General features: G+C 41.0%; 1 protein-coding gene across 4 annotated transcripts in view; it reads right to left on the bottom strand.

Annotated features, from left to right (window-relative positions):
• Positions 1–27,259, bottom strand: part of LOC130187443 (1-phosphatidylinositol 4,5-bisphosphate phosphodiesterase beta-1) — a 163,064-nt gene that overhangs the window by 49,458 nt on the left and 86,347 nt on the right. For all 4 annotated transcript variants that reach the window (XR_008830461.1, XM_056405072.1, XM_056405071.1 and 1 more), the window contains one exon: positions 341–481. Coding sequence is in view for 3 of the 4 variants with exons in the window: in XM_056405071.1 (XP_056261046.1) it covers positions 341–481 (141 nt within the window). In the remaining variant the exon portion in view is untranslated. The remainder of the gene's footprint in view (positions 1–340; positions 482–27,259) is intronic.

The raw sequence follows: 27,259 nt of genomic DNA, 5'->3' as shown, positions 1-27,259 counted from the left end.
CTCATCTTAAGTCTAACAACAATAGAAGAATAAAACAGAACTTGTTTTATTCATCACCATCTAAAAGAGCAGGATGTTGAGATACTGATCACACTGTTGTTACACAGCCTTTTCATCATTTTTAATTAACCTCTGTGTCATTTCAAGCTTTCATTTCAGCAATCTCTAATACCTAGAAGATCATTTTATTCAGTTGAAAACCTTTCCAAAGTCTTTTCAGGAAAATGTGGCATCAACACTGATCCCACAGACCCAAAAGGAACACCCCAATTAAAACACTGAAATTATCAAAGTTTTCACCCAAGAACAACAATACCTATTGCATTTAATAGCTTTTTACCTTTGCCGTCTCCTCTTGGAAAGCCATGAAGTTCAGGTAGGTGATGTTGACCATATCAGGGCCACTCACCACTGTCAGCATCCTGTTCTCCATCTTCCCCGCCAGGGTGCTGACATCCAGTAGTTCACGAAGCTTGGCTTCCTTAACAATAAAACACAAGAACACACAAACACAAACAAAACATGTCATAACCAAAATCAAGCAAACTACCAGAAGTCATCAAGCTTTCAGGCTTTTTGTATCAAAATGAGTCCCAGCTCATAATCACTGACATGTGAGCTCATAGTTGTAGCTGCATACACGATGTGAACTACCCCACCTTTACAACAGTGTACTACACGTCAGCCAAATCTGCATCCAAAACCTAGCAACCCAAACAAAACTTCCATCAGTGGAAAGGAAAAGGACATAAAACAGGCCATGAAAAAAAACATGGTATGTTTTTTTAATGTGGAAGTGAGAGACAGTACTGCCTTGTGTCATGGCATTATGGTTTAATGTTGTTTCACAACAAAAATTGCCCTCTGAGCGCACTGAACTGAAACAACACCTGTCAGTATTTTGGAGTTCATGCCTCGTCTGAATGCTGATGTGTGTGATTAATGAGAGGTCAGCTGCCTGAGGCAGACAGTGTGAGGAGCGAGGTGGGAGGCTACAGTCTCACTGGATTTTAACGTGACATGCAAGTTCCATAGTACAGACAGCAAAAGATAAATAAAAGCAGCAAACCAGGGGGGTTAAGCAGCATTATGATATTAGGCATTTTTGTTTGTAAACTAATTAACAGGGCTGGAGGCATTGAACTGATGAAAACATGTCGATATTTGGTAAGAAGCTCGAATGACCACAAAATGGCTGCAGGGGATTTATGGTGTAATTTACTATCAATGACCCCATGACACCTTACCAAATCCCGCTTTCCTGCTTGTTTTCAGTGTTAAAAACATCCTCTAGTCTCGTCACATTTTCAGCTTAACTATGGAAGATGATACTAAGAAGAGTAGCCAACACACAGCAGTCCTTGTGACCAGGCATAACATCACAAGACAAAATGTTTCATTAAAAATAATCAGTGGATTCACTTGCCTGAAGATATCCCATGAGCATATTGTTCCTGCTCAGAAAGATTTTTAATACATGCTTTCACAAATACTGCAAATCCATGAGAAGAAATGATCTCCACCTTGAGCAATGCGATATTCAGATTTAACTTTAATTCCCTGCAACCTTCCTTCATCCAACAAATTCAGCAGGTTAAATGAGTCTGTTGTCTGTTGTAACCAAACACTGAGTGCTGGCAACAGTCCAGTTCACACGGAGAATAACTCTCACAAATTTGTTTTCAGAGGACATAAATGTCTGAGGAAAACTAAACCAAACTAATTTTAGCAAATATACATTTAAGCTGATCTCATCTTTGGTGCAAATCATATGAAAAACAAACTATAATGCCTTTGAGGTGTGAGAGAAGAATAACAATGATCTTTTTCTTTCCTTTGCAGCCCAGTACGCTAGTAGCATACAGAATGGTTGCTCCGGCTTAATTAACACAACAAAAAAGCCCTGTAAAGGATTTTGCAGTGAAAGCAAATGAGCTCCCACTAATTTAACCAATCAAACAAAGAGCATTGTGTCCTGTGTCACGCTGATAAATGTCCTCTACACGTCCCTCACGCCCCCCAATCAAATTGTGCGGCTTAGTGGCGCCCATTATTATCATGCTGAACTTTTCAGAGGCAATAAATTTCCCCGACTGAAGAATCTCTCTTCTGACAGCCCGTCTATCTGCCCGCTCTTCATATAAGCATTCACAGTTTCATGAGGCTGGGTGGAGCACTACTTTCTTGAAAAAATACGCCTTGCTGTAATTTCAAAAAGAGAAGAAGGAGCGATAACTACTGCACATTGAAACATTACAGGTTTTCAGTCATTGATTTCCAGACAGGAAAGTTATAGTTACAAGATCCTGGGCTTGACCACCGATCAGCTGGACACAAAGTGCTTATTTATGAGAATCCATCGCTGTCAACGTACGTAATCTGAATGCTCCCAGTCCCATCAATCATAGCATAAAAAGCCACTGTCAATTTGCCACAACACACAATGCTAAAGTACCCTCTGAGAGATGCTTTGGCAGTCTTCCGAAGATGAAAGGCTTCTGAGAATAAATGAGATGACAGTAAGATGCATATTTCATCTATTACAGCACTTGAACGTCAGTACAATTTGATGCTGTTTTGATGCAACTTGTAGCCATTAGCTGAACATACAGCTCATCTCCTTGTAAGCAGTCAGCGCATGGCTGATCTGGGAGGTAGCTGCAGGCACATCCACTGGAGAAACATCAGCAGTTATGTTGGAAAAGGACTTAGTCAGAGAGAAATAAGCTGATGTCAAGGAGGATGGCCCTGCTGGACAAGAGGAAAGGAGAGGAGAGGAGAGGATAGGAGAGGAGAGGAGAGGAGAGGAGAGGAGAGGAGAGGAGAGGAGAGGAGAGGAGAGGAGAGGAGAGGGGAGGGGAGGGGAGGGGAGGAGGATAAATGTGAGAAAAAGTAAAGTAAGAAGTAAAGAAGTAAAGCTATGAAACAGTGGAACAAAGAAGAAAGGAGGGGGCTCAGCCATGTGAGCAAAATTCAATTTGTGCTGGTGCATTGTGGGAGCTGTTGGAGGCATGCCTGAGGTCCCAGATACCACAAAGATGGTGGATTTAGAGACAAACAACCTAAGGGTGGGGGTAGGATGAGATTTGGAAAGATGGTGTGGTTAGGATGATGGCTTCCTGTTTCACAACATACTTTACTGTGAGAGCCTGTATTTCCAGAGTGTATGCATGTGAATGTGTGTCATGTATTTGTGTATTCATGCTTGTGAGAATGTGTTTATTCAGGCATACATGGTGCATGTTAGCAGCTGCAGCGTGTCAGTACTGGAAGTCCTCTCAGTCACTTAGCATTCAGGTGGAGCTGCAGCCTGAGGTAATTCACAAACTTCCTCTTCCTGCCTTATAGTTTGTCACAAGGCTGTACCTGTCAGCAGCCATGCACTCAGACGGTGTCACACTCGGTTGGGCACAAGGGAAAGGAAAGTCAGATTGGCAAAGGAAAGTCAGCCACACCTCAGGTCATTAAACGTGCAGCACGGCAACCATCTAAACTCTCTATCTCTCACACACACACACACACACACACCACACACACACACACACACACACACACCTTGGTTTGGCAACACACAATCGTAAATGCAGAGAGTGCACATGGATAAAACTGTCCTCAAGCAAGCACAAATCACGACACACATATGAATACACAGACACAGTCACATAGTCACATGTGTGTGGGCATAAACACACACACACACACTCACACACTCACACACACACGCACACAGGGACATCAGATCAAAGGAAATGTCAATATGAATGATTGATGATGACCCAACTACCTACACACAGGCCACCCAACACTTGCTTTTAATATACTGCATCACAGATGTCTAACCGATGCAGAATATCTAAAACTAAAGTCAAATCACACCAAATTATAGGTGCTGTTTATCTAAGGGACATTATAAACCTGGAGCTTTCCTCTCACCCACAGAGATCCAATCTAAAATGTTTAAAAAGGACAGCAGTAGAACTGCAATATGAAAACTGTACTAAAGCAGAGTTAATGATGCTTCACAAAAGATGAATTGTGATTTTTATTTTTGACAAGTACTAGTGGTGATATTTCCTGTTTTCATGAAGTGTTTCCCTTTAAAAAAAAAAAAAAAAGGATCGTTGCTTTAATAAGTGAACAGTGCCTCGTTCAAAGTAGGTGCTGCTGGTGTACAAATTGATGTTACGGTTTCTTCAAAAGTCATGTGAATAGTAAAATCTCACAAGGCATGCAGTTCACAGCACAGCGTGTAAAAAAAGACATTTCGGTTGATGTCTTGAGGATGGTTGCACTTTAGTTGACCCTGCCAGGCTGTGTGGCCTGTTGCAGTTCAAACTATGTATCTTAAAACAGCATATGCTTGTCAAACAAAACGATGTTTAAGAAACACAGAGTTTAAGACATGATTGTAGGGTGTATAGGCTGGTGGAAACAAATATCAATTATTGTAGGATTTATATAAGCAACATCTGGCATTTTGAAACAGGAGTAATAAGTCATAGTCTACTGTGTATTACTCCACCTGACCTGACATGCTCCTCATGAATTCCAAATCCCTTCATCTAACAAAACACCCAATTATGGACCCCCAACCCCCCCGAGTGCCACAGGTAGAGCTAAACATAATCTCACATGAGCTGCAGGGATGAAAGTTATAAATCCAACTTTTACATCAGGATTCAGAGGAGCACATCTTAACGTATGCAGCGATGTTACTGCAGAGCGGGACTGCAGGTTAGGAGCAGGGCACCATTTCTCCTGCTGCTGGCTAGCCTTGTTAACTAACTGAGCGGCAAGATGCTGCTAGTGGGGCAGTAAAAAGCCTCGGGCGTTGGGCAGGAAATTATGGGACATTAAACTGGGGGTGATGTGCTCATTCTGCCACACAAATACCGTGCAGATGCGCATTTTGTCGTTTACATGCACCTATATTTTGAGTGGGAAATAGATATGTAATGGTGGCTGGATGATGATCTGCCCTAAGTCAATTACGTTTCGGTCAGTGTTGTGAAGGGTTTGTGTGTGTCAGCTAGTGTATGTGCGTGCCTAGTGCTGTTACGTGCTTTCTTGTTTATCAGCCAGTATGACTCAGAGAGTACACCCACAGCAAAACTAATCCTAAAACGACTCCCTCTCCTGGCGATGCAGTCATTTATTTAAGAGGGTAACGCTGCATCTGCAGAGCATGTTTAAAACATAAGCCACATCATAACTTATACAGACAGAAAGCACTGAAACATTGATCCCATTAGAAAAAAGAGCCCCATCTTTCTGGCCAAGCCGAAGCCAAAGTTTCCCTCAAATGGCCTTCCTTATCATCTGCACGCATGCACGTGCATGCACAAACACACACGTACAGTACAGTCACAAGAATGTAGACATCATATTTTTCAAGATATCTCAAGCTGCAGTCTGCACACACAAGAAGACACAGACACATACAGTATACACTATAGAAGTAAGAGATGTTTGATCTATTCTCACACAGTATTTGTCTTACAAATGATGCTGTAGATGCTGCATGGGCTTTAACAGCAACATGTACAATTTAATAAGATCTCAGCATAGTGTGACTACACACCCTGCACTGAATACATCTTTACAACAGTGTCCTTTCATCAGAATGATCAATAAGTAGAGAAAATAAGAAGATGCCCTAAAATGCTCAGTAGCCAGCTTTTCAGTGATGCATTCCTGACAAGTTAAGCCAGCCAAATGGATTGTAGAAGCATGTGAACACACACACACACACACACACAGTCATTTCTCTATGACTTCAGAGGACATAACATTGACTTACATTTATTTCCTGAAGACATACTCTAACCTGGACCACGACTACTACTTGCCTCATTCCTAACCCTTAAACCCTTACCCTGGTTTAACCTTAAAACATGTCCCCACCTAAGAATTTAATGATTTACTTAATGGGGAGTTGCTTTTCTGTCCCAATAAGGAAGAAGTCCCCATTTTAAGTCCCCACACCATGAGTAATAACACACATGCACACACACACACACACACACACACACACACACACACACACACACACACACATGCACGCAGACACACACACACACACACACACACACACACACACACACACACACACACACACACACACACACACACACACAAATAACATACAAACAAAGACCCCATTGGTCCTATGTTACACTTCACACGCTCACAGTGGGGGACTACAGTATGGAGCATTTCTGCTACAGGGGGACACCATGTAGTTCAGCTTTAAAGCTTTTCTTCTGATCAAACAGCCTGTTTGATTCAGCCTCAAAAGCAGCAGCCTTTCACATAAGGATGGGAGAGCTGTCTGTTCGCATTACAACTCTGCAGTTTCATACTTTAAACTTCCTCAGCTTGAAAACATCCCTTACTAATTTTTCTATCTCGGGGTGAAACTCAGCCACTGCACAGTACATTGTGTGTAGACTTAGGATAAGCCACGGCTAAATCACAAACAACTGCATTGTAAACACGATCAAAGAACATGAATGAGAGCAGGAGAGGATGAGATAGTGAGTGAGGGGATCAGGACAAAGTCTTCGATTCTGGGACATCCATATCCCTCAATGCTTCTATCTGCATCCTGCTCCCATCCCCTCATCTGCAAGGCTCACTGTCTCTGCTTCATTTTATTATTCTCCCTTGTGGTCATAATTCATTTGAGAACTAAGTGTCAGTGGACGCAGACCACCACAGTTTCATGAGGCGGAGAATTGCCCACAAGGCCAGGAGTAAAAGGTCAGCGCTTAATCAGTCAGCTGTCAGGTGATGCATCACTGACCACGGTATGGAACCAAATGTGCACACATTTGGCTTTGTGTGTTGCAATCATAAACCATTCTTAAAAATCTTGGGTAAGGGTTTGCTGCTGGTTAAATGTGCCAAACTGATGCTAATTTCTTAAAATGACACTTATTTTCCTCTAAGCCATCTGGCCCTCTTGCCTGTAATACAGCTGTACTGGCAACTATCCATCAATGAAGCATCAGTAAACACAGCTATGTGAGTTCAAGGATGCTGAGCAGTGTGTACAAGCCTGCATAAAAGCTGAAAAACATTATATTTTGAAGTGTGTTATTTGAGAAGATGTTAAACCTCTTCAGCTAAATATTTTCCCTTTATATTGCATGTGTTCAACTGAAGGGTATAATGGTTAAGAAGGGAATGAAAATAAAAATAACATCCTGATTAGAGGAAGGATCGCAAAGCCTTAGCTCATTATTAGCTCTCCACTGGAATACATTTGCCAGTGGTGATGTGCCGCTGGTGCTCATGCATCGAGGCACAGGTTGATAAAAATGTGTGGGAGGAGGTTGAAAGCTCATATGGATTTAACAATCCCTCATTCCAGCTCCTCAATAGGGGCATTTCATTAACCCCCCGAAGCAGTGAGACATGAAATGAGAGACGGAGGGGTGGACAGAGTGGAGATGGAGAGCACACATCACACCATATCCTAAATGCCAGCACTTCAGCAATAACCTGCGCTGACAGGCACCCATTTTCATGTCTTGAGGAAGCGGCCTAACATTAATGCCCAATGCTAATCATCTCATGACGCACAGCGGAACTCAGCAATCACAGACTTTGAGGGGAAAGTGAAAAATATGTGTTTTAAAAGAGCAGTTATACAATCACTGTATTTCTCATTTTATCATGAAACATCTAATCGTGAACTACAAAAACTTATTACAGTAATTCCTCTTACTGATCAGACTTCCTTCTGCCGCACAGCTAGACTTCTGTCACAACATGCCTGCAGTGCAGCTGGACTCTTCACTTCACTCAAAAATGTAGAAAGAAAGAAAGAAATTCATCAGTTGAGGTGTGTTTGATGTATTGTTAGAGAACTACACCTAATCCGCTCAGTGCACTGACTAAGTAGAATCTGCAGCTTGCCAATGTGTATCAATGTTTTGTATAAATGTGGTTTTCATCTGTCACGTTTATGACCTGTGTAAAGATACTGTTGACAAAAAATGGGATTTTGAATTCTGTGCAGTTCATTTATGACATCAAAAAACTAAAGCCATCCACCTACACATGATTTCAAGGAAGTTTGAAAGGGAGACAAAAGTCACCAGCCCACTATCACAGAGTTGAGGTGAAATAAACCTGTCGATGTCTGACAGCTGTTGACAGCTGTGCCCTGCAGCCTGGGCCAGAAAATGGCAGAAACTTCTAATTCAGTCTGCCACATCGCAATATAAAAACTCTTGGCATCTCATTGAGGAGAAACACATAACTCATTGGAAACATAAGGAATGTTTGACAGAATTTGACTGCAAAGCCTCGATAACTAAATCATCGGATTTAGCTGTCACCTGGAAGACACTGTCACGAAGAATCAGCCAAAGAGGACTTCTCAACGCTTCTGATGTTTCCTCTACCACAAGTTTTTTTCTTCAATAACTCATCTCCTGAGCTGGAGTAAACGTGTGCATGAAAATATCTGATCAACTACCACAACGTTATTGAAATACCTTCAGTGCTTCGTAATCACTGTAATATCATTTCACATCATTTTTGAAATAATCTCTGAATGTTTTCCATTTTATGGCCGACATGACCACAATATTACACAAAAGACAAATAAGAGAAGAATCTATTGACTGCCTGTCTTGACCGCAGGGCATTGAAGAGAATAATGCTCCAGAAATGGGGAGGAAATTGGACAATCTTGCTGAGAAGTCTGCTTTGCTCTGGCACCCGTGTAACATGAGAAGCATATGAGGAGTAGCGACTACTGCAGTTCTGATAACATGACACCGTGACTTCCAGCAAATATTTCAGCTCGAACAAATCCTAATAAAATAAAAGACAAATAAAGTACATTTTCGCCACATATTACAACATATTTATATTAAAATCTCTTTTCTTATATATGAAAAATCTGTATTTTTACGATTCTCATCTGAGCATTATTCAAAATATATGTGCTTATTCAACAACCTGTCAATCAATCATAGCAGTAGGGCAGGGTGATATGACTTGATGACTTGATTATTATTTCAAACTTTTATTGCAATCACGAGTAATGATTAATGATTACTATGGTGCTTATCAGTCTCTCTTGTTTTTTGAGCCATGCACTCTTCATTCTCTGCGATGTGATTGTGAGTGAACATGGACTAACTGTGACTGAACACGATGTCTTCTTTAATGGGACAGTTAATGAATGGTAACAACAGAATTAACTAACGTGAGCAAGTCGATGAGAGGTTCTAACGGTCAGTTTTGAGACTTTTACGGTTCATTTCCCAGCTCTATGTAGCAGGTTTCAATCCTGCGTTTTATTTTGGTTTTATTTACACCGGAGATTTTTCCTTTAACTAGACAAAAGTTAAAGTTTTCAAGCCATATAGTTTCCAGAGATTCGACACACGGCAGCTGTAGGGAAAGTAGATGCTTTACACTTAACTTCAAGGGTGATATTTGTTATTCTTTAAACTCTCTACAGAATTACTTCATTGTGAGAAACAGCTGTTTTAATCATTTCATCCATGTTCACAGACACCTAACAATAACTCACCCTAACACCTGGACATGCCATCAGAGAATACTAAATTATACTGCCATTAATAGCCGAAACCAGACTTTTGCAGCAGATGCCTCAGTAACAGGGGGAAAGGGAGACCTGTAGGGAAGCAGACTGAGAGCATGGATTAAACGAGAACATAAAAGCTCGGAGGGCAGGACATAAGGATAATTATACAGAGGAGACTAACCACATCTTTGTCACAGAGTCCCTTTGCACCTCAATTCCAGGGAATGTAGCCTGCATAATAATCTCTTACAGGAACACACGTTCAGTATGCAGCAGCAAAATGAGGTTGTAAATTTTACATGGGTTAAAGCACATATGAGGTCATCTAAGAGCAGGTCAGAGTGTTGGGGAGAGATAGAAGGAGTGAGAGAGAATAAACACAGAAAAAGAGGCAAGAGGACAATTCATGCTGTGTGTGAATCATTGTGAAGGAAAGACGGAGAGACAGAAGGGGCAAGGGGCAGGTTTGATGAGGTGGAAGCAGTCTACCTGGCATGCGCTCTTCCTCTCGCTGGCTGAGCTCACATTGGGCAGACAGAGAAGCAGAGGCACAGACAGGAGGGAGCTGACCTCAGATACACCATATGAACTTCAGCAGGAGAAAAATAATCAACCGCTGTGACTCACCAGCTCAGCACTTCTCATTAGAACAAGCACCCAACAAAACTGGGAACTTAGTGGCACACGAGCCAAATAGCTGAGCTGGCAATCAAATCAAACACACAGTTCACTTGGTTTAAGTATTTAATAAAACATGACGAGTGTGTTGTGTAATAAAATGATACACTGCCAAAAACAAAGCAGAGAAATTTCATAAACAGGCAAATGTTCCCAGATTTCAAATTCTCAAGAAAACATAGTTGTAGGTAGTATAAACCATTTGATATCACCCAAAGTAACCCATGTCAGATTCAAAACTTTGCTCGTTATTTTCTCCTTGTGCCATTTAAAAGTACTTTTTCCATCTCAGCATGCCCCAGGTATTCTGGTCATTACTCCCACCCACTCTCTGTGACTCAGTCACATCAATTTGTGAGGTGGACGAACCCCATTCTGTTGAAGCTGTCCATCAAGTGGCAGTCTTTGAGAGGTGGCACTAAAAACAGCTGCCAGGCACAAGAAACTGGCAGGTACATAACTACAGTAATTATCCTGTAATCGTACAGAAGGTCTAATTCAGTGCAGAGAAGATGCTTAGAGCCATACCAGCAATCAGTACATACAGAACATCCACACATGGAAGCACCACATCCATGTGCACTGGCATCTAAGAAGGCACAGATGAATATACACCCACACAAAGACTAATAAAGTTGCTGCAAAAACAGACATGGAGCAGAAACACTCAAGACTGGTGGAACAAGCATCCACATCTTTGACGCATTCTTGGGCTAGACACTGAATTTCCACCTGCTGTATTCTCTAAGTGACCCTGAACTCTTTGCTCAGAGTGGAGCAAAAAACCAAGTACGGGTCAATAAAGTACTCAGTTTTCAGTATTATTAGAATTCCTGTAAAAAGTACAGACACTCCATAGATTATTCCCCTCTGGGGAATAATATGGAAATGATAAAATATGAAAATATATGAAAATATGATATGAGACTTTCCAAAGCAACCTGAGAAAAGTAAGAGAACTCCCAACAGACCATATGATTTATGCCAAATCTACAGAAACAAATTCCAAACACCCCAAAAATCCAGACCATCGAAAATAACAGGCTTTTTTCATAAAGTGCACTACTTTGTCTTCCATTCTGTTTGATGAACCTACACCATTTTACTTTCTGTTCCTCTGTCAAAACCAACCTCTCCTCAAAGCGGCCTACAAAAACTCACAGTACATCAGGCTGTTGGAAACAGGGCCATGTCCAGCCTTCAGTCCTCCCTCTGGCACCCTGCTCTGGCCCTCCAAGAGCCAGGAGCCCCATGGAGACAGGCCCTGCAGGGGAAATGTCCACAGTGGGGTCCAGGAGTAAATAATTTATGAGTCCCTGTTGGCACAGTGCAATTCAGGCTGTAGAAGCTCTGCCACTGCTGTTGCTGTAAGGAGGCAGCATATGTCCTCCCCCTCTAGCTGTTTCCATTCTTGCCATCTTTTACTTACAACCCCCACCCCACCACCTTTTCTTCCTTCTTGACAAAACACTCCAATATGCAGGGCTTCTTACTGCGTAGAGGACATTAAGCAGATTCCAGTTCAAATGACATCTTTAATAATTCTGACCAGAACCAATTGGGTTTATTGGGGGACATTCCTGAAGGACTAAAGGGGAGGACTGTGCTACATCAGAAGCAGTCGACATGCTGTATAAAGTAATAGCGAAGCTGAAGAGAAGGAGCTGTGCTTTGTCTTTCAGCTGATGGAGACGTACACAGAGACCTGGCTTTATTCACCCCAGAGACATGGCTTTGTCCCGATTTGTTAGGGTAATATGAATGACGCACAGCAGAGGTGCAATAATACAATACATGGCCTACAAGTGTTAGTAAGTGTACCGGCTGCTAAAATGAGGCTACATATTACAGACACACAAAACGCAGAGCCAGTGTCCTGCAGGCAACTTAACCCATGTATCATGAGCAATTTTTCTTTTTACACTGTCTAAGAGTTAGAGTTAGTCACAACAAGGGTAATGATATGGTCTTTCCACAACACACTGCAGGAAAACAAACAAATACAATAAGGGTACATGGAGGTGGAGCTGAGGATATAATGTTTGTTTGTTTCATATGGGCCCTTCTCATTGGCTAAGAAGCTTTTCACTTGCTTAACTTAAATATAAACTGTCATACTTCACTCACTGCTGTTGTAAGATCAAGAGGATGAGAATGGGGAAGAAATGAATCATGTAAGACTCAACTTCATTCTTTAGGATAATAAACACAGCTTTTGCCAATACATACCTCTGACCAATGATATCACTCAGCTAGCTACAGCCCAAGAGCTATTGGTCAATTGCAGCTTTATAACAATGGGCTGGACTAGATAAGTTAAAAGATATTATTTGATATAAGATATAAAAATTTTAAAAGATAAGTTCAAAGATATTTTATATATATTTCACAGGAAGTGAATTAGAATTTTTTTTTTAAATTACACTCTTGAAGCATTCCCGCCTGCCATTAAGGTAAGTCTCATAGGACAAATCCACTGTTACAACACAGCACTGTATTATCATGGCAGATATTGAGTGAAACAGATTGTTCCTCACATCAAAGCTGAAATCACAGCAGAGCTCTTGCATGAGAACTGCTTATCCCAGGGAGGAGAAGTCAGTAGATAGGTGCCTGACAGCTATGTATGCTGGGTGATTCAGGCCCTCACAAAAACAGTCTGAGGAATCAGTTGTTTAGCATCATGCTGTCAAGCCAGCTCACACACTACCATTCCACACATGGAGAGCAAAACCTTACCAGATGACATAATTTTGTACATAAACATCCCTAATTGGGCCTCCCAATCCCTCTGCAAACATCTGAAGATCCTTGGTAAGCATTGTGCAGTGGTAATTGTGATTTATCCTCTGTCTGTAGTCATCATTTAGCCTTTTGCCATCATTAGCTTCGCTGTGACACAGAGATCCTGCTGTCCCGACATCCCCAGACCATCTGCCAGGCCAGGCCATGCCAGCCACCAACCGACCAGCCACCTACCATCCTCGCATAACGCCCCATTTGGTATGGCATCTGTGTACTCCACTGATCTGCCAACAAAGGATTACTGAATTTTTAAACAAGCCCTTGGATATTTAACAATATTCAAACAGCCATTTAATCCTATGGTCGACGTTTGAGCTAATGCACTGAGCTGCCAGTGATCTGGGGACAGCCCATTTCAAGATGACACGGTGTTAATGACACACATGATGAGAGAAATCAACACTCCATGTGGAACCGGCCTCCATATCTGATTTGCTTTGATTATTTGACCCATCTCTGATAAAAGATGATTATCAGTCCACGGTTATTCTGTGCCAGACAAACAACACCTATAGCATCTCTAAGCTTAATTAGCCAGTCTTGGTTTCCTAGTGGCAGAGCAGTAGATGTGTCTCGACAAATCGCCTGTTATCTGTTAACAAGACAGAAAATACAAAACAACTGATTGTCAGAGAAGCCTTTGACTTGTGAGCTGCTACTAAACAGTGCTTAACAAGTTTAGATTTTCTTCTGTATGAGACAGAAAAAGAGAGAAACAGTGATATCCTCACTAAAGTCACAGCTGCTTTTGTTTCTTGGCCGTCCTTCAGGAAAAGAAACAAAAGAAATTATGGAAATAAGGTTTTGGATAAAAATTGTGGTCGTCAGTCCTCTTATTCACTCCAACTTCACAACTGACAGCCATATTAAATTCTAGGAGCACATTACTTTAAAAGTGTAATGTAGCAGGAACATGAACAAACAAATGTGGTAATTTGTAACAGCTTTGTGAGTGTACATCTATCTTCCTGGGATATCATTCTAATCAAAAGGAACATATTAACTGTTTAATGTCATAACAGATGCTTGCACAACAGGCAGGCAAAACATAATCTTACTGCCTTTTCTATCTCCAACGTTGTCAGCCTACCATGTCAAGCCAAACCACTTCAGCTGAATCAAATCGGACATCCATCCTCTTCCACACTGTTTTGTGACTCTGAAGAAGAGTTTATGAAAACTGTCATGTTTGGTGGACACAGTTACAAATGCTTCACATTACTAAGAGTGCATATCTAAAGATTTCCTGTAGATACTTTATAAATATCATCAATAACCAATCAGCCAATCAGCACCTGTGCTGATGACAGTATTTACTGGCAGAGACCAATATATCCTACTCAAGCTAAATGCTGCCAGTTGTTTTATATAATAATGCTTCCTACAGTACAGTATGTAACAATAGGGCTTTGAGTTGAGCAGCTTGGCTTGGAGAAATGTTTCCATAGTTGCAGGACATTACATTACATAGTAGGAAAGATTAATTGAGGTTATCTCTGAATCAAGTGTGGCTTTCCTGGTGCCATTGGACTGGCCTGCCGTGTCATTGAATGTTAACAAAAGCTAATGTTTGGAAGGTAATGAAATGCAGTGAAAAGCTGGTTTAATGTAGTTTGTAAAAGGAAATGGAAGGGGTTTATCCTACTAGCAGAATTTTCACCTGCTTTTAAGGAAATATGATTTTAAAACTACACGTGAGACTGCAACACTTGTTAAGTGGACATGTTGTACCACAGAGTGTCGTCAGCATCTCTGGTAAGTATTACCCTTGTGAAACAGCCACCTGCAGTCTGTCAGCTACCAAACCATGTGGTGTCCAGGATGGAAGTGGGGGCGTTTTTGGGCCAAACAAATGGCTACAACAAACATAATACAACTTCCTGTGGAAAGAAATGTCCAGGGAGTGAAATCATTCAAGAAGAAAAAAGATCCAAGCTTAGTTTATTCCATCATCATTCAATGGAGAAAAACAAGTGAGGGAGAAGAAAAAAGTGAATGTGTCTAGAGCCTCCATTTGTTCTGGTCTTTTGGACAAGAAATAGTTTGAGAGATCTCTGTGGTCCCTGGAGCAGCAGCATTAAGAGTCAGACATTTTCTTTACTAACCCTCCTGAGATTTACTATTGAAAACCAATTAAGTCTTTGGTGTGCTTGTGTGCTTGGAAGGGATCGTTGCAGGGACTAAGAAAGGTCACCTGTCTCTTTATGTCCTGGTCTTGGAAAGGTCCCTAAAACACACACACACACACACACACACACACACACACACACACACACACACACACACACACACACACACACACAGACAAACACACACACACACACACACACACACACACACACACACACACACACACACACACACACACACATTCACATTCACACTCACACTCACAAACTAATACCAGCATTTATACATAGAGCCACAGAAAAAAACAGAATTACCGCCTTGCTCCACCACTCAGTCTAGCTTCAGGTTACATCCCTGTTTATCAACAGTCATATAAGATATTAAGAATATATTAACCATTTATCTAATCTAATCAGCTAATCCTTGAGTCGAAGTGAACATTTGTACCAAATTTGAAGAAATTCCCTCCAATTCCCTCAAGGCATTAATGTGATATAGTGTTTTGATTGGTTGATTTACAGCTATGATCTGATTGGTCTATTTTTAGTCGTTTTTATCAATCAGAACAGGGCTACAAACCAACCAATCACAATACAGCTAAAAACCAACCAACCAACTAACAAGAGTACAACTACACACTAACCAATCAAAATACAGCTGCAAACCAATTAACAAATCACAATAGAGCTGCAAACCAACAGAATAATCAGAATGCGGCTACAAACCAACCAACACATCAGTATACGGCTACAAAATCAACAAACTAATCAGAATACAGCTACAAATGAACCTTTCAGAATATGGCTACAAATCACTCAACCAATCAGAATTAGCCTACCAATCAACCAATCAGAGCATGGCTACAAATCAGCCAGTTAGAATAAGGCTAAAAACCATCACCATGACCTTAACCTTTGACCTTTATCCATCAAAATCTATTCAGTTCATTCTTGAGCCAAAATGTTTGTGCAAAATTTGAAGAATATAAGGAGTTTACGAGAATGGGATGGATGGATGTACGGATGGACAACCCAAAACCATAATGTCTTTGGCACTGGCTGTCGCCGGAGGCATAAGCATGTGCACTATGTCCACCAGTCTCACCTATGTGATTAATGGTGTTAGGAGCTGACTAGTGTGACCGAGGCGGCAATTAACAGAATTCCCAAGAGCTGCTCTCTTATCTCATCCATTCCCCACAATGTATTCACCACATATCTGTTATGATTAGATGGATGATAACAGTATGGTGTGAAATTTTGAGGAGCTATTGATCATGCCAATTAAATTCAAACAAATTAAGGAGGAAAGAGGAGAGACTCACTTCTGCCTGGAGCCATGTTTGGAAGTTTATTTAACTATGCAATTGCAGTCTGTTTCCAAAGTGAGATATCTGGAGTTTGAACTGATCAATGATCATTTACATTGCTTCATTAGTGCTGCATCATTAGCCTTCATGATCATTAACAAGGCAAAGCAGATTATAGTTTTCAATTAAAGTCATTTGAGATGTTTGCTTCTAAAATCATCAACTTTTTTTTTTTTTTTTAAGGTAGATTGATTTCTCCAAAACTGTTTCAAGGAAATTAACATGTAAATGGTTCTGAGGCTGTACCAGTGGAGCTTCAAATCTCCCAGTTCATCACATAGCTTACTGAGCATTTGTAGGACCACAGCAACCAATAGCAAGCCTGGAGTTTGACATTTTCCTAGACTTTTTAAGACCAGATGCTGCATAAGATGTGTTTTTGAAAAGTTTGATACTTAATGAAACAAATCTTCAGTCGAGCAGAAACAAACTAACTTTTTTTTTTTTTTTTTAAACTCTTGTCCCTCAATCACCTTGAGAATCACAAGTCTGGAACACCTAACAGATCTCAGCTAACATTGCTCCAATTACTGCAGTTAAACAAACCTAGACTGAGAGAGATGTATGCTTTTCAGCTAAAACAGACTGAAAGAGAAGAGAAGAGAAGAGAAGAGAAGAGAAGAGAAGAGAGTTAATTAATGGTCGAGGTGATCGTTCCTATGCTCTCCTGTCAAACGGCAGAGGGCTGTGTGTCAGAGCATCTTTCCTGTCCTTGTTAGCTCTATGTTCGTCCTCTTCTCCGTATGGTTCCCATGGTAACAGACCCATCAAACTGGTCATAACCTTTATATTTCCTCCTCACCTGCAAGGTGGGCAGTGTATATTGGTGTGCATGAGTGTTCGCAACCCTGTGTAGACGGACAGCGCAAAAGCCACAGAATGTTTCCACTATCAGTTAAATCCATTGTTTGGTAAGTGCCTTTTCCCTACGTAATAATACTAATTTTCCATTAAAGTAAATGGGAAAGTCTTTTCAGACTTTTGAACCCCACTGTGCAATCTCATTTTATACTAAAAGCCACCAAATCAGTTCTTCAAGACTATCAAGCTTGCCTGTAAATTATGTAAAATAAAGTGCAATGTTGGTGCTGGTCTACCCAATGTAGTCATACATCAGCATCCTAAGTAATGATTGGGATCCCTGCTTGATGGCTAGAAAAGAACAACTGGCTCAATACATTGACAGTGACACACTGATTGTTCTGCATGGAAGCAGAGCTAAATCGAGATGGAGATTGTGGGACTGCTAAAAGCCACTGATTGTAGACTTACATTAAGTCACCTGTCAGTGGCAGGTCAATCGAGTTACTGTTAAGATTCATAGCTGCGATACTTTACAGCAGTGATTCCCGAACAGGGTTACTTGTACCCCAGGAGGTACTTTTGCAGTTACTACAAAATTATGATTTGATTAAAAAATTATATCAACATATTAATACTTAGGAGGAAAATAACCATTCAAATAGGATTATAAACTGGTGTCATAATAACTAAGCTACCAGTTACAAGAGGAAGTTTGCACAGTACACAACTATCCACCTGTACCAACAAACATGTTATGACACCTTAAAGCCACTCTGCAAGCTAGCACAGTAGTCAAAATAGTTAGATCTGGGGCGTCGTGTAGCGTAGTGGTCTAAGCAGGCGCCCCATGTGTAGAGGCTACAGTCCTCGCTGCAGTTGGCCCCGGTTCGAATCCCGCATCGGACGGCCTTTCGCTGCATGTCATTCCCCCTCTCTCTGCCTCCCTGTTTCCTGTCACTCTCCACTATACTATCCATTAAAGGCATAAAAGCCCCAAAAAATATACTTAAAAAAAAAAAAAAAAAAAAAAATAGTTAGATCAAAGTAGTAGATAGGGAGGTAATAGTAGGAATGCTAACTTGATCAATAAATGGAAATTATCATAACAATATCCTTTTTTGTAACAGGATGTGTGGGTTCATATATCTATTTAGACTGTGAGTGTGGACTGACTGTAGGAACTCAAATGAAAGATGAATCGGTGTCTGTGTCAACACCGATTTTTCTTCACAAACTACAATGCTGACTTTCTGCTGGCAGCAGATCTGCTCTCTAGTCTGAGAACTCTTGCCTCCACTGGTTCTTATTTGATCAGCTCCAGTTCCACTGGGACGACCTTTGCTGGGTTAACAAAATGTCACATCTGATTTCACTGCAGGCATCAAGTGACTTGGAGACAAGTGCCAAGTTCCACGGGAACAGACTGAAACCAGCACAGTGACGGAAGCAAGGGGTCGTCACAGGGCATCAATCCGGCAATTCATTTGTTTCCAAATTGATAGTACTTTTGTGTTTCAGGACTTCCTAATCTTCAGCCAAACTGCTGGCTGCTCAATCGTGATATAGATTATAATTTTGTTTTAGAATGATACAAACCAAACCTCTGTCAATGCAACCTTTATACAGTATATGCATATTTCTTCAGTCTTGTGATAAGTTAATTTATGTTTAATACTTCTGCAATTGTTCTTAGTTTGTTTGTTTGTTTAACACTGCCTTTGTCTTCCTCTCCTGTTGCTGTGTGTCTGAAGTGCTCGGTAATCTAATGTGATTTTGTGACTGCATCTAACCAATGGTCTTCTCTTCGAATTTCTTTGATACAATGCACAATGCGCAGAGTTGGCTTAACTAAATTCAATAACAGAGACAACCGAGAAACAAATACAAGATTGAATGTTATATATTATTGGATGTTACAACCTGTTTGTGAAGCGTAATGTGAAAAAATATTATTATTTGCTTTGGCTGATCCATAAAGCAGACAGCTCATATCCCTTGTTCTCTCTTTAATTCTCTTCACTACCAAGCTAAACTAATACAGAGAAAAGTAAAAATATGCACTAATTGAGAACAGACTTCTCTTTTCCTGAGTCAACTGAGACATTCCATATGGGGTTCTGCTAAAAGTGGGAATTTTACCTGCACAGGTGCACCATTGTGCTTTTTTTTGGCCTTTTCACCAAGATAGTCATCTCTGGACCCACTTAGGTAACTCTCCCTCTGCGCTGACACAGCCCACTCTGTTCATCATTACAGTCTCTATTTCTTCTGTTCATTCATTCAGTCATTCTTTTCCTCATTCATCTTGGGCCAGCAGCTCAGTCTCATGTTAGCTGGGAACAGGAGCTGAGGTAGTAGTCCAGAGCCAGAGTAAGCATCACCTTCGATCTCTCCAGGAGCGGTAATGAGATGGCCTGCCTCGCACCAGGGGAATTCATCTGTGTACAGGGATCACCTAAGTAATTGACTGAAGAATCAAACCCAAACCCATCAGGGTCAATCATGCTAACCTTTTATTTTCTTTCTTTGTCTCTGCCCCTCTCTGATTCTCCACTACTGCTGCTGCTCGCCGGGAGGTTACATCGATGCGTGACGCTGATCAATTGCTTGTCTATGACAGATGACAAATAGTGCTGCAGTTTCTTTTATGAAAATCAATGAGTCCATATACCCGTTTACTTTAATCACCTCTTACTGCAAGCTTCCATTTGCCCTGCAGCCAATCCCACTGATGAAAACGACAGTCAGGAGCAACAGTATCCAATCTCTTCTTCACATATTGGCACTGACTGAATCGACTATCTGATTGAGGGTGCCAGACTGACTAAGAAGAGAGAGAGAGGGAGAGTCCAGCATGGGGGGATGATGCATGCTCGGGCAAGTGTGATGGCATTTTTATTTCAGTGACCACCATAAGTCAAAGAGTCATGACTACAGCTGCACTGTATGGGTCTGTTCTCCTCGACCACATGAGCATTCCCAAATATGATCATTTTCTGGTTTTCTTATTCTCTTGTGTCAGCAAACTGGATTCTGGGACAGGCTTTGTTGGTCATTAATTTATATATTTATACACCAAACAATTAATTGATCAATCATTATTGATTAATCTTCTCAACTGAAAAGCCCAAGCTCAACTACCCGAGGTGATTATTTGTTTTGTCTGACCAAAACTTAAAACTGAAAAGAAAAAGAAGCAGAGAATGTTTGCCATTCTTCCTTAATGAGTAATCAGCCTAAATGACCAGTCAATTCTCCAAAAAATGTGTTCTGTCTATTTATCAGTGAATTAATCTCAATTAATCCCAAAACCTTATTGTAAAATTCAGCTTTGCACTGCTAGTGCCAAAGCCAGAGACACAGTATGCCTTCAATCTCTGTTTCTCACTGTCTGTTGAACACACACACACACACACACACACACACACACACACACACACACACACACACACACACCTTTAGAGAGAGATTCATTATCATTGATTGTTCTCCTTAAATTTCCTTTTACATTCAGCTGTTCATCTCTCAAACCATCAGTGCTCATTTGCACATTCGTCAGTCTTAAGGATTTGATCATTAATACACTGCAAAACACTAATGGTCCCAAGTCCACTATTTCAGCACACTGCCATGTGACACTAATCTACAGGCTATCAGTGTGAGCAAGATGTGCTGCCAACATCCATCTGCCTAAATCTCATAGGTTAGCACTGATCCCTGCATGTCAGACTGTAAGCAGGGATCAACTATTATTTCTCTTTGACAGCAGGGAACTGAGTAGTTGTGCAGCAGGTGAGACCAGGGTTTGAATTACAGTTCGTCTCCCTGGGATGTGGGTGAGACGATGGTTGTGAGGGTTTACACAAATATATATCTGTGTTATGTCTACAACACAGACTCATGCATACATGACATCACTGGGATGCACTAAAAATAACACCTCTGCATAGCACAGATATGATGTTACTCCACGCCAACCATCATGCAAACACACACACACACACACACACACACACACACACACACACACACACACACACACACACACACACACACACACACACAAACACATACAATACAGACTTGCTATAAATGTATCACAATATACCATATGCCACCACCAGCAGAGGCAGTTAGGTGCATCTAAACATATCAAAGCTGTTATAAGGTTATATTTGGTGAGAGATTTTAAACTTAAATTTGAACTTTTATTGCTTTGAGGGAATCTCCCCTGCCACTGTAATGTAAACCCTGAATATCAGCCTCTGTGGACCGCATGAAAGGTTTCACATGTCAGTAGAAGTCATAAATCATGACTGTCCGTCACTCATTCTGCTACAGCTGCAGACACTTATATTGCACACAGTTTAGAATTTACAGTACACCACATATTATACCACATGCACTAAACCATGTTACATAATGTTTCCGTGTTGTCTCAGCCATTCATCTTGTCATGCTAGCTGCGTCCAGGGTCAGACAAAGGCCTTGCCCACTCTTACACTGACAGACTTGAAGGGTTGTGATTGTTGCAGCTGGAGCACGTACTGTGGCCCCATCCTTCATCCATACACACAAGACAGCACAGATGATCGAAATAAACACTGTCACGACAAAAGCCTTCATGCCACCAAAAACATGCTGTAAAGAGGAGATTCAAAAAGCAATCCTCACTTGTACAAGTGCATTTAAAAGACCTTGTTAATATTATAGTATTAGGTGTAGTTTTAACTGAGCTAGTGCCTTGCTTTCCAAAAAGTGTCATGTTATTGGTGATGTGGCATCAAATGCTATTTTCGGTGCAATGCAGTCAACTCAGGATCTGGGGCTGTTTTTGGTAAAGAAAAAGGAAAAAAGGAAAAGGCACTTTGGTAAGACACTGCTCCACAGTGACAGAAGTAAATGCAGGACAGTGATATTGTATGCTCTCTTTGACGTTTACTGTCTAAACTATGTAATCACAGCCTTAAACATGCTGATAACACAGCTGATTTGAATATGCACAGAATAAGTGTATTACAGAGGGAAGCTCTAAAGCCTACAGTAGCTAGCTGTGTACTCAGAGGAGCTGTTTAGCGCTTACTGCTGTGGGAGATAGAGCTTTAGCCGGCTTTGTTGGCCAGACAGAGTCGTGGTGATAATGGCCTGCTGGCCTCTCCCAGATCCTGTTACACTGCTGGGGACATACAAGCTGCTCTGTATTTAGCAGCAGTCCTCTCTGCTGTGAGCTTAGGCTGAAACAGCGCTGGTGAATGCTTCCTCTCACCTCCCAAAACTCTGAAGGAACAAATCGCTCAGGAGGATATGAACATCGTAGCATTGATTCTACTGCCAACTTTTGCAAATGTATTACATTTTAATTCACAATCCAAAAAACTAGGAAAGCCATAAAGAAAGTAAAAGCATTAAAAAAAACTGGTGTGTTGTTGTTGATTTACAGCACAGCAGTAAGAATAAATTGTCCATCTTCAAAAATCACTCACATCCTTCAGTTTTTTTACTACACACTGTAACTGCACAGTCACAGTTGTTTTCCAGCTTTGTTTTGCAGTTGAGAGTGATCACCATGTGTTTCTCAGCTGATAACAGTGGCTGCATCTGTCCAGACGATCCATCTTTGTAAACTATCCCCTGTGACAACACCCCAGAAATCAGTTTGTTCCCCTCTCCTCTTTATGATGAAGTGTTCTGTGAAGGCCTCCACAAGCAGGCATATCTGTGTATGTGTGGAACTGACCAATAATGCAACCAAAAACTTTTGAGAACTTTGTTCTGTGAGAGTCTGTACAGCCACTTGCTGCACTCAGCCAGTCAGCAGTATCTCAGTTTGATCGTGCATGCACCAAGGGATTGATAAGCTATGTATTCCTCGTGTCACACAACAAAATAATCACTGGCACATGGCAGACACAGGCTGGGGTAAGATAAGGATATCTGAATTATCAGACCGCAGTCAGTCTGCACATTCTGCCCTTCCACAGTGTAACAAGCGGCTGTGCTTGATGTCTTCCTTCCATTATAAAGACATGAAAAGATCTGAGAATGAAGTCTGTTGTGTAGACCTCTACATTGTTAAGGTTTTCCATTTTCATGATGCATATTACAGCCTGGACTACACAGGCACTGAGCACAGATATCAGTTTGCTTGTTGTAGAGACAGAGAGAAGGAATGTAATTTTGTCTGTCAGACACCTACTGTAAGGAGCATGGTGAGATGCTGATTACATTTGCCTCTTGCCAGTGTTGCTAAGAAAGAACAATTCAGACATCAAAAACTTCCAGAAAGCTGAAAGATGGAGAGTGACTTAAATATGCCCCACACAGTGCGCATGGAGGCAGGGTGATGAACAGGGGAAAGCAGGAAATATCTGAACAGTTGTGTAGAAGTTAGTTGGGCAGTGGAGTGTCGACCAGAGATGGCAGATGTGATTGGTTTTAGCTGTTCAGTTGGTGCTGAGGAGAGGAGAACACGCTGTGCAGGAACAAGCTAATCTACTGATTTAATAAAGAGACAATATGAATGGATGCTTTGGAACAGTGAGGCCTGCTGCAGGAACCTGAGGCTTTAACACGTGTGAAACAATAAACTAAACTAGAATAAACTAGAACATGAACTGATGTCCATTTAGGCTCAGTACTACAATTCCCATTTCCCCCAAAATGTAAAGAATACACTTGCTGCTGCAAATGTATGAAATAAATATTATAATGAAAATTATTTTAACTGCTAAATAATGTTTTCTTTTGCTTTTTTAAATCTAATTTTATCTTTTTTCTGGCTTCAGTGAAGTGATTTTGGATATGGGACCGTTTGGAATCATGTCTTATAAAATATATATTAAGGTGATTATATAGTCAGAATCTAATTGGTACAAATCATTTATATACTGATTAGGTTTTGTGAGACCCTGTTAACTAATTACACCTTTGTAATACAGTATTTAAGATTATGAATATTGTTGCATTATTTTACAGCAACTTACATATCAATAAGTAATATTACATTTTTCAAACTAGCGATTTGAGATGGATTAAAGTGCTGCTAAAAACTTTGCACCAAGTAAAAGAAAAACAAATCCATGTTCATCCTCCTGATGAGAGCGTTGCAGGTGCCACTGCCAAGATGAAACAGATACTCACTTCCATGTCACCAGTTTGAATACTCTGTGATATCCTCAAAAGCATGTACAAATAACGATAGATTTAGAAGCAACAGCGTGAGCTTTCGTTAGCTTTATGTCTCCTGTTCTCTGCATGGGATATGGTAAATCTTCCAGCTATTTGTGGGTATATGAAGTGGATGATTATTAGCGCTTTGCTTGGCTCACAAGACCTAAGGGTGTGTGATTTATTTCTGGAGGCACCCATCAAACAAAGGTTGCCTCTTGTCATTTTGACAAGCAGCCAATCTAATCAATCTGAATGATGATGGGGCGGACACATGCTAATTAGCATCAGCAGCCTGAGAAGTGTGGAACAAAGGACGTCATGCTTTGTTATTCTATTCAGTGCTTGTGTGTTTGTGTTCTGCGCAGTTTGCATGCAAGGAATACAAAGTGCAATATACAAATGATAGTGACAATTCCTGTTTAGGAAATGTATTTGTGTTGTTTGTATGTGTGTGCGTGTGCGTGTGTGTGTGTGTGTGTGTGTGTGTGTGTGTGGTGTGTGTGTCATCAAAGGGGAAAATGTATGAATCATAACTGAGTATCTGCAGCCTGTGGGCAGCACGGCATAAGTTCATCAGAGGTCAGACGAGCCGCCCACACACTGCTGATGACCACGGCAGCGTGCTCCAAATCTTAATGCCGTTCAGAGGGAAATTCCAATGCCGTTCAAAGACGATATAAAATAACATGAGCTGTAGTAGGAACAAGGGCTCAAAAGAAGCGAGTCAAACCAGCTTTTCCATCTGGAGCCCATTTCAAGCCAGTCAGTTGAGAATGGTTGTATCTGAGTCTGACAATATTCGGCTGAGACGCAAGACTCGTGAGCGGCACAGTGAAAGCACTTCTGAAGCTTTTTACCAACATGTCATCATGAGGCCAACGTCTGATCTCGTCTTGGTAAGTGTGTTGGTTTCCTGCAATTTTCATGAGTGAATGAATGCTGCTGAGGGAGCCCTTGAGTGAGAGCAGAAGTAGCAGTTCAAGCTTTAAACTGCAGAGAGCATAAAAATATAAAACCAACTGACACAACAACAACACAGGAAAAATAGGAATTTTATAAGTAGCATGACTTGCAGAGCATTAAGTTTAAACTTGAAGCGCTGATAGAAAAAAAGAATTCCTCTCTGGATCTGCTTCCTCCTTATTTTACCCTCAGGTGCAACCCTGAACAGACTTCACTGATACAACACTAATATTGATCAGCTTAATTGATTTTCATCGGAAGGCATCATTTGTAACCAGGACTGATTCAAATCTGCTTTAAATGTTACTTTGCCATGAAAGTCATTATGGTGTATTTTTGCGCACTGCACACCACAACAGTTGTGTAATTTACTGGTCTAAATCAGTATTACACATTTTCAGTAATCCTGCTAAACCAATACCATCATTTTATACAAGAATTTTGTGTGACAGTAAAAGAAAATTCTTTCAGCATTTGTGCATTTCTTTAGAGCTGAGGATAACAGCGAAGTGAGCAAGACATTCATCATTCTGACCTTCCGATCCTTAAGAAGTGTAAAGGAGAAATGCTTGAGAAGAAAGGCATGAAAAGTGTTGTCCACTTACAGCAACTGCTGTCTGTTATTATCTGTGCTTCTCACCTGACATCTTCCTTTGACCTCACTTTATCTATGTGTCCCTCCTCATTTGCTCTCACCCTTTCCCTCGCCTTCTGCAGTCCTTCTTGCCTTTTCCTTCTCCTCTCTCTGCTTTCTTTCCTTTACTCCCCATAGTCTCTGCAGCCCAACCCTGTTTCCTCCCTTCCTCTCCTCATCTCATCAACCCCTCAGACACTGTGTCTCACTGGTGCTCCCATTACAATGCCCAGGGTGCATCACCACTCCATCTCCCAGTAATGGATTTCCAATGCTTCGACCATCTTATGTGTCACGTGGTCATGTATCCTCCCTGGGTAGCATCACTCTGTAAGCTATTTAGAAATGCATGAATCCTCTCTGTGTTATTGTACTCGTTCCATCATCACTCAATCCCCAGACAGAGCAGCAGTGTGCGACCCCCACCTGCTTCTCCTGCTGTACCGAGTCAAACCGATGAAGACTACTGCTGCTATGTAACAACATCACTAGACTGAACAGGTCCAAAACACAAACTAAATTGACTTATGCGGATATATATAATAAGAAAGTGAGTCAGGAGGCAGATTATTGTTCTAATCATGGTTTAGTATGTGGAAAATGAACTGCGAGAAATGAATTTGGCTTTGTTACTGCACCAGAATGTGCTAAATTCCTTCACAGTTATACTGTGCCAGATAAAAAACTGTTTGTACAAATTCTTTGCTCATCCCTTGCAGTCAACAACATTTTAATTAGTTGTGAAATAGCAATTTAGACACCTTGGTCCGGCGTATTTTCATGAGAAACCATCCATGTAGTGTTACTGTGTAGGTTTGAATTCAAATCATGTTTGTCAGTCCTGAATGTCATTTGATCCTCACTTATTCGCTTTTGTCTTCACTCTGTATAAGCATCTGCATAAATATATGCAGATGGATTGGGAACAGTCAAACACACATGCAAACACACACACGAACACACACACACACACACACACACACACACACACACACACACACACACAGCTACACAGAGATACATATCAATCAACAAAATGCTATTTCTGTACATATATGTGCATGACCACATTTTTTGTATGACCACAGACACTCTATGGTTAAGTCTCCATAACAGAGTCATTGAACAGATGGAT

The sequence above is a fragment of the Seriola aureovittata genome, chromosome 19, assembly GCF_021018895.1.
Source record: "Seriola aureovittata isolate HTS-2021-v1 ecotype China chromosome 19, ASM2101889v1, whole genome shotgun sequence".
In the NCBI taxonomy this organism is placed as follows: Eukaryota; Metazoa; Chordata; class Actinopteri; order Carangiformes; family Carangidae; genus Seriola; species Seriola aureovittata.
This window is presented reverse-complemented; position numbering and strand designations above follow the sequence as displayed.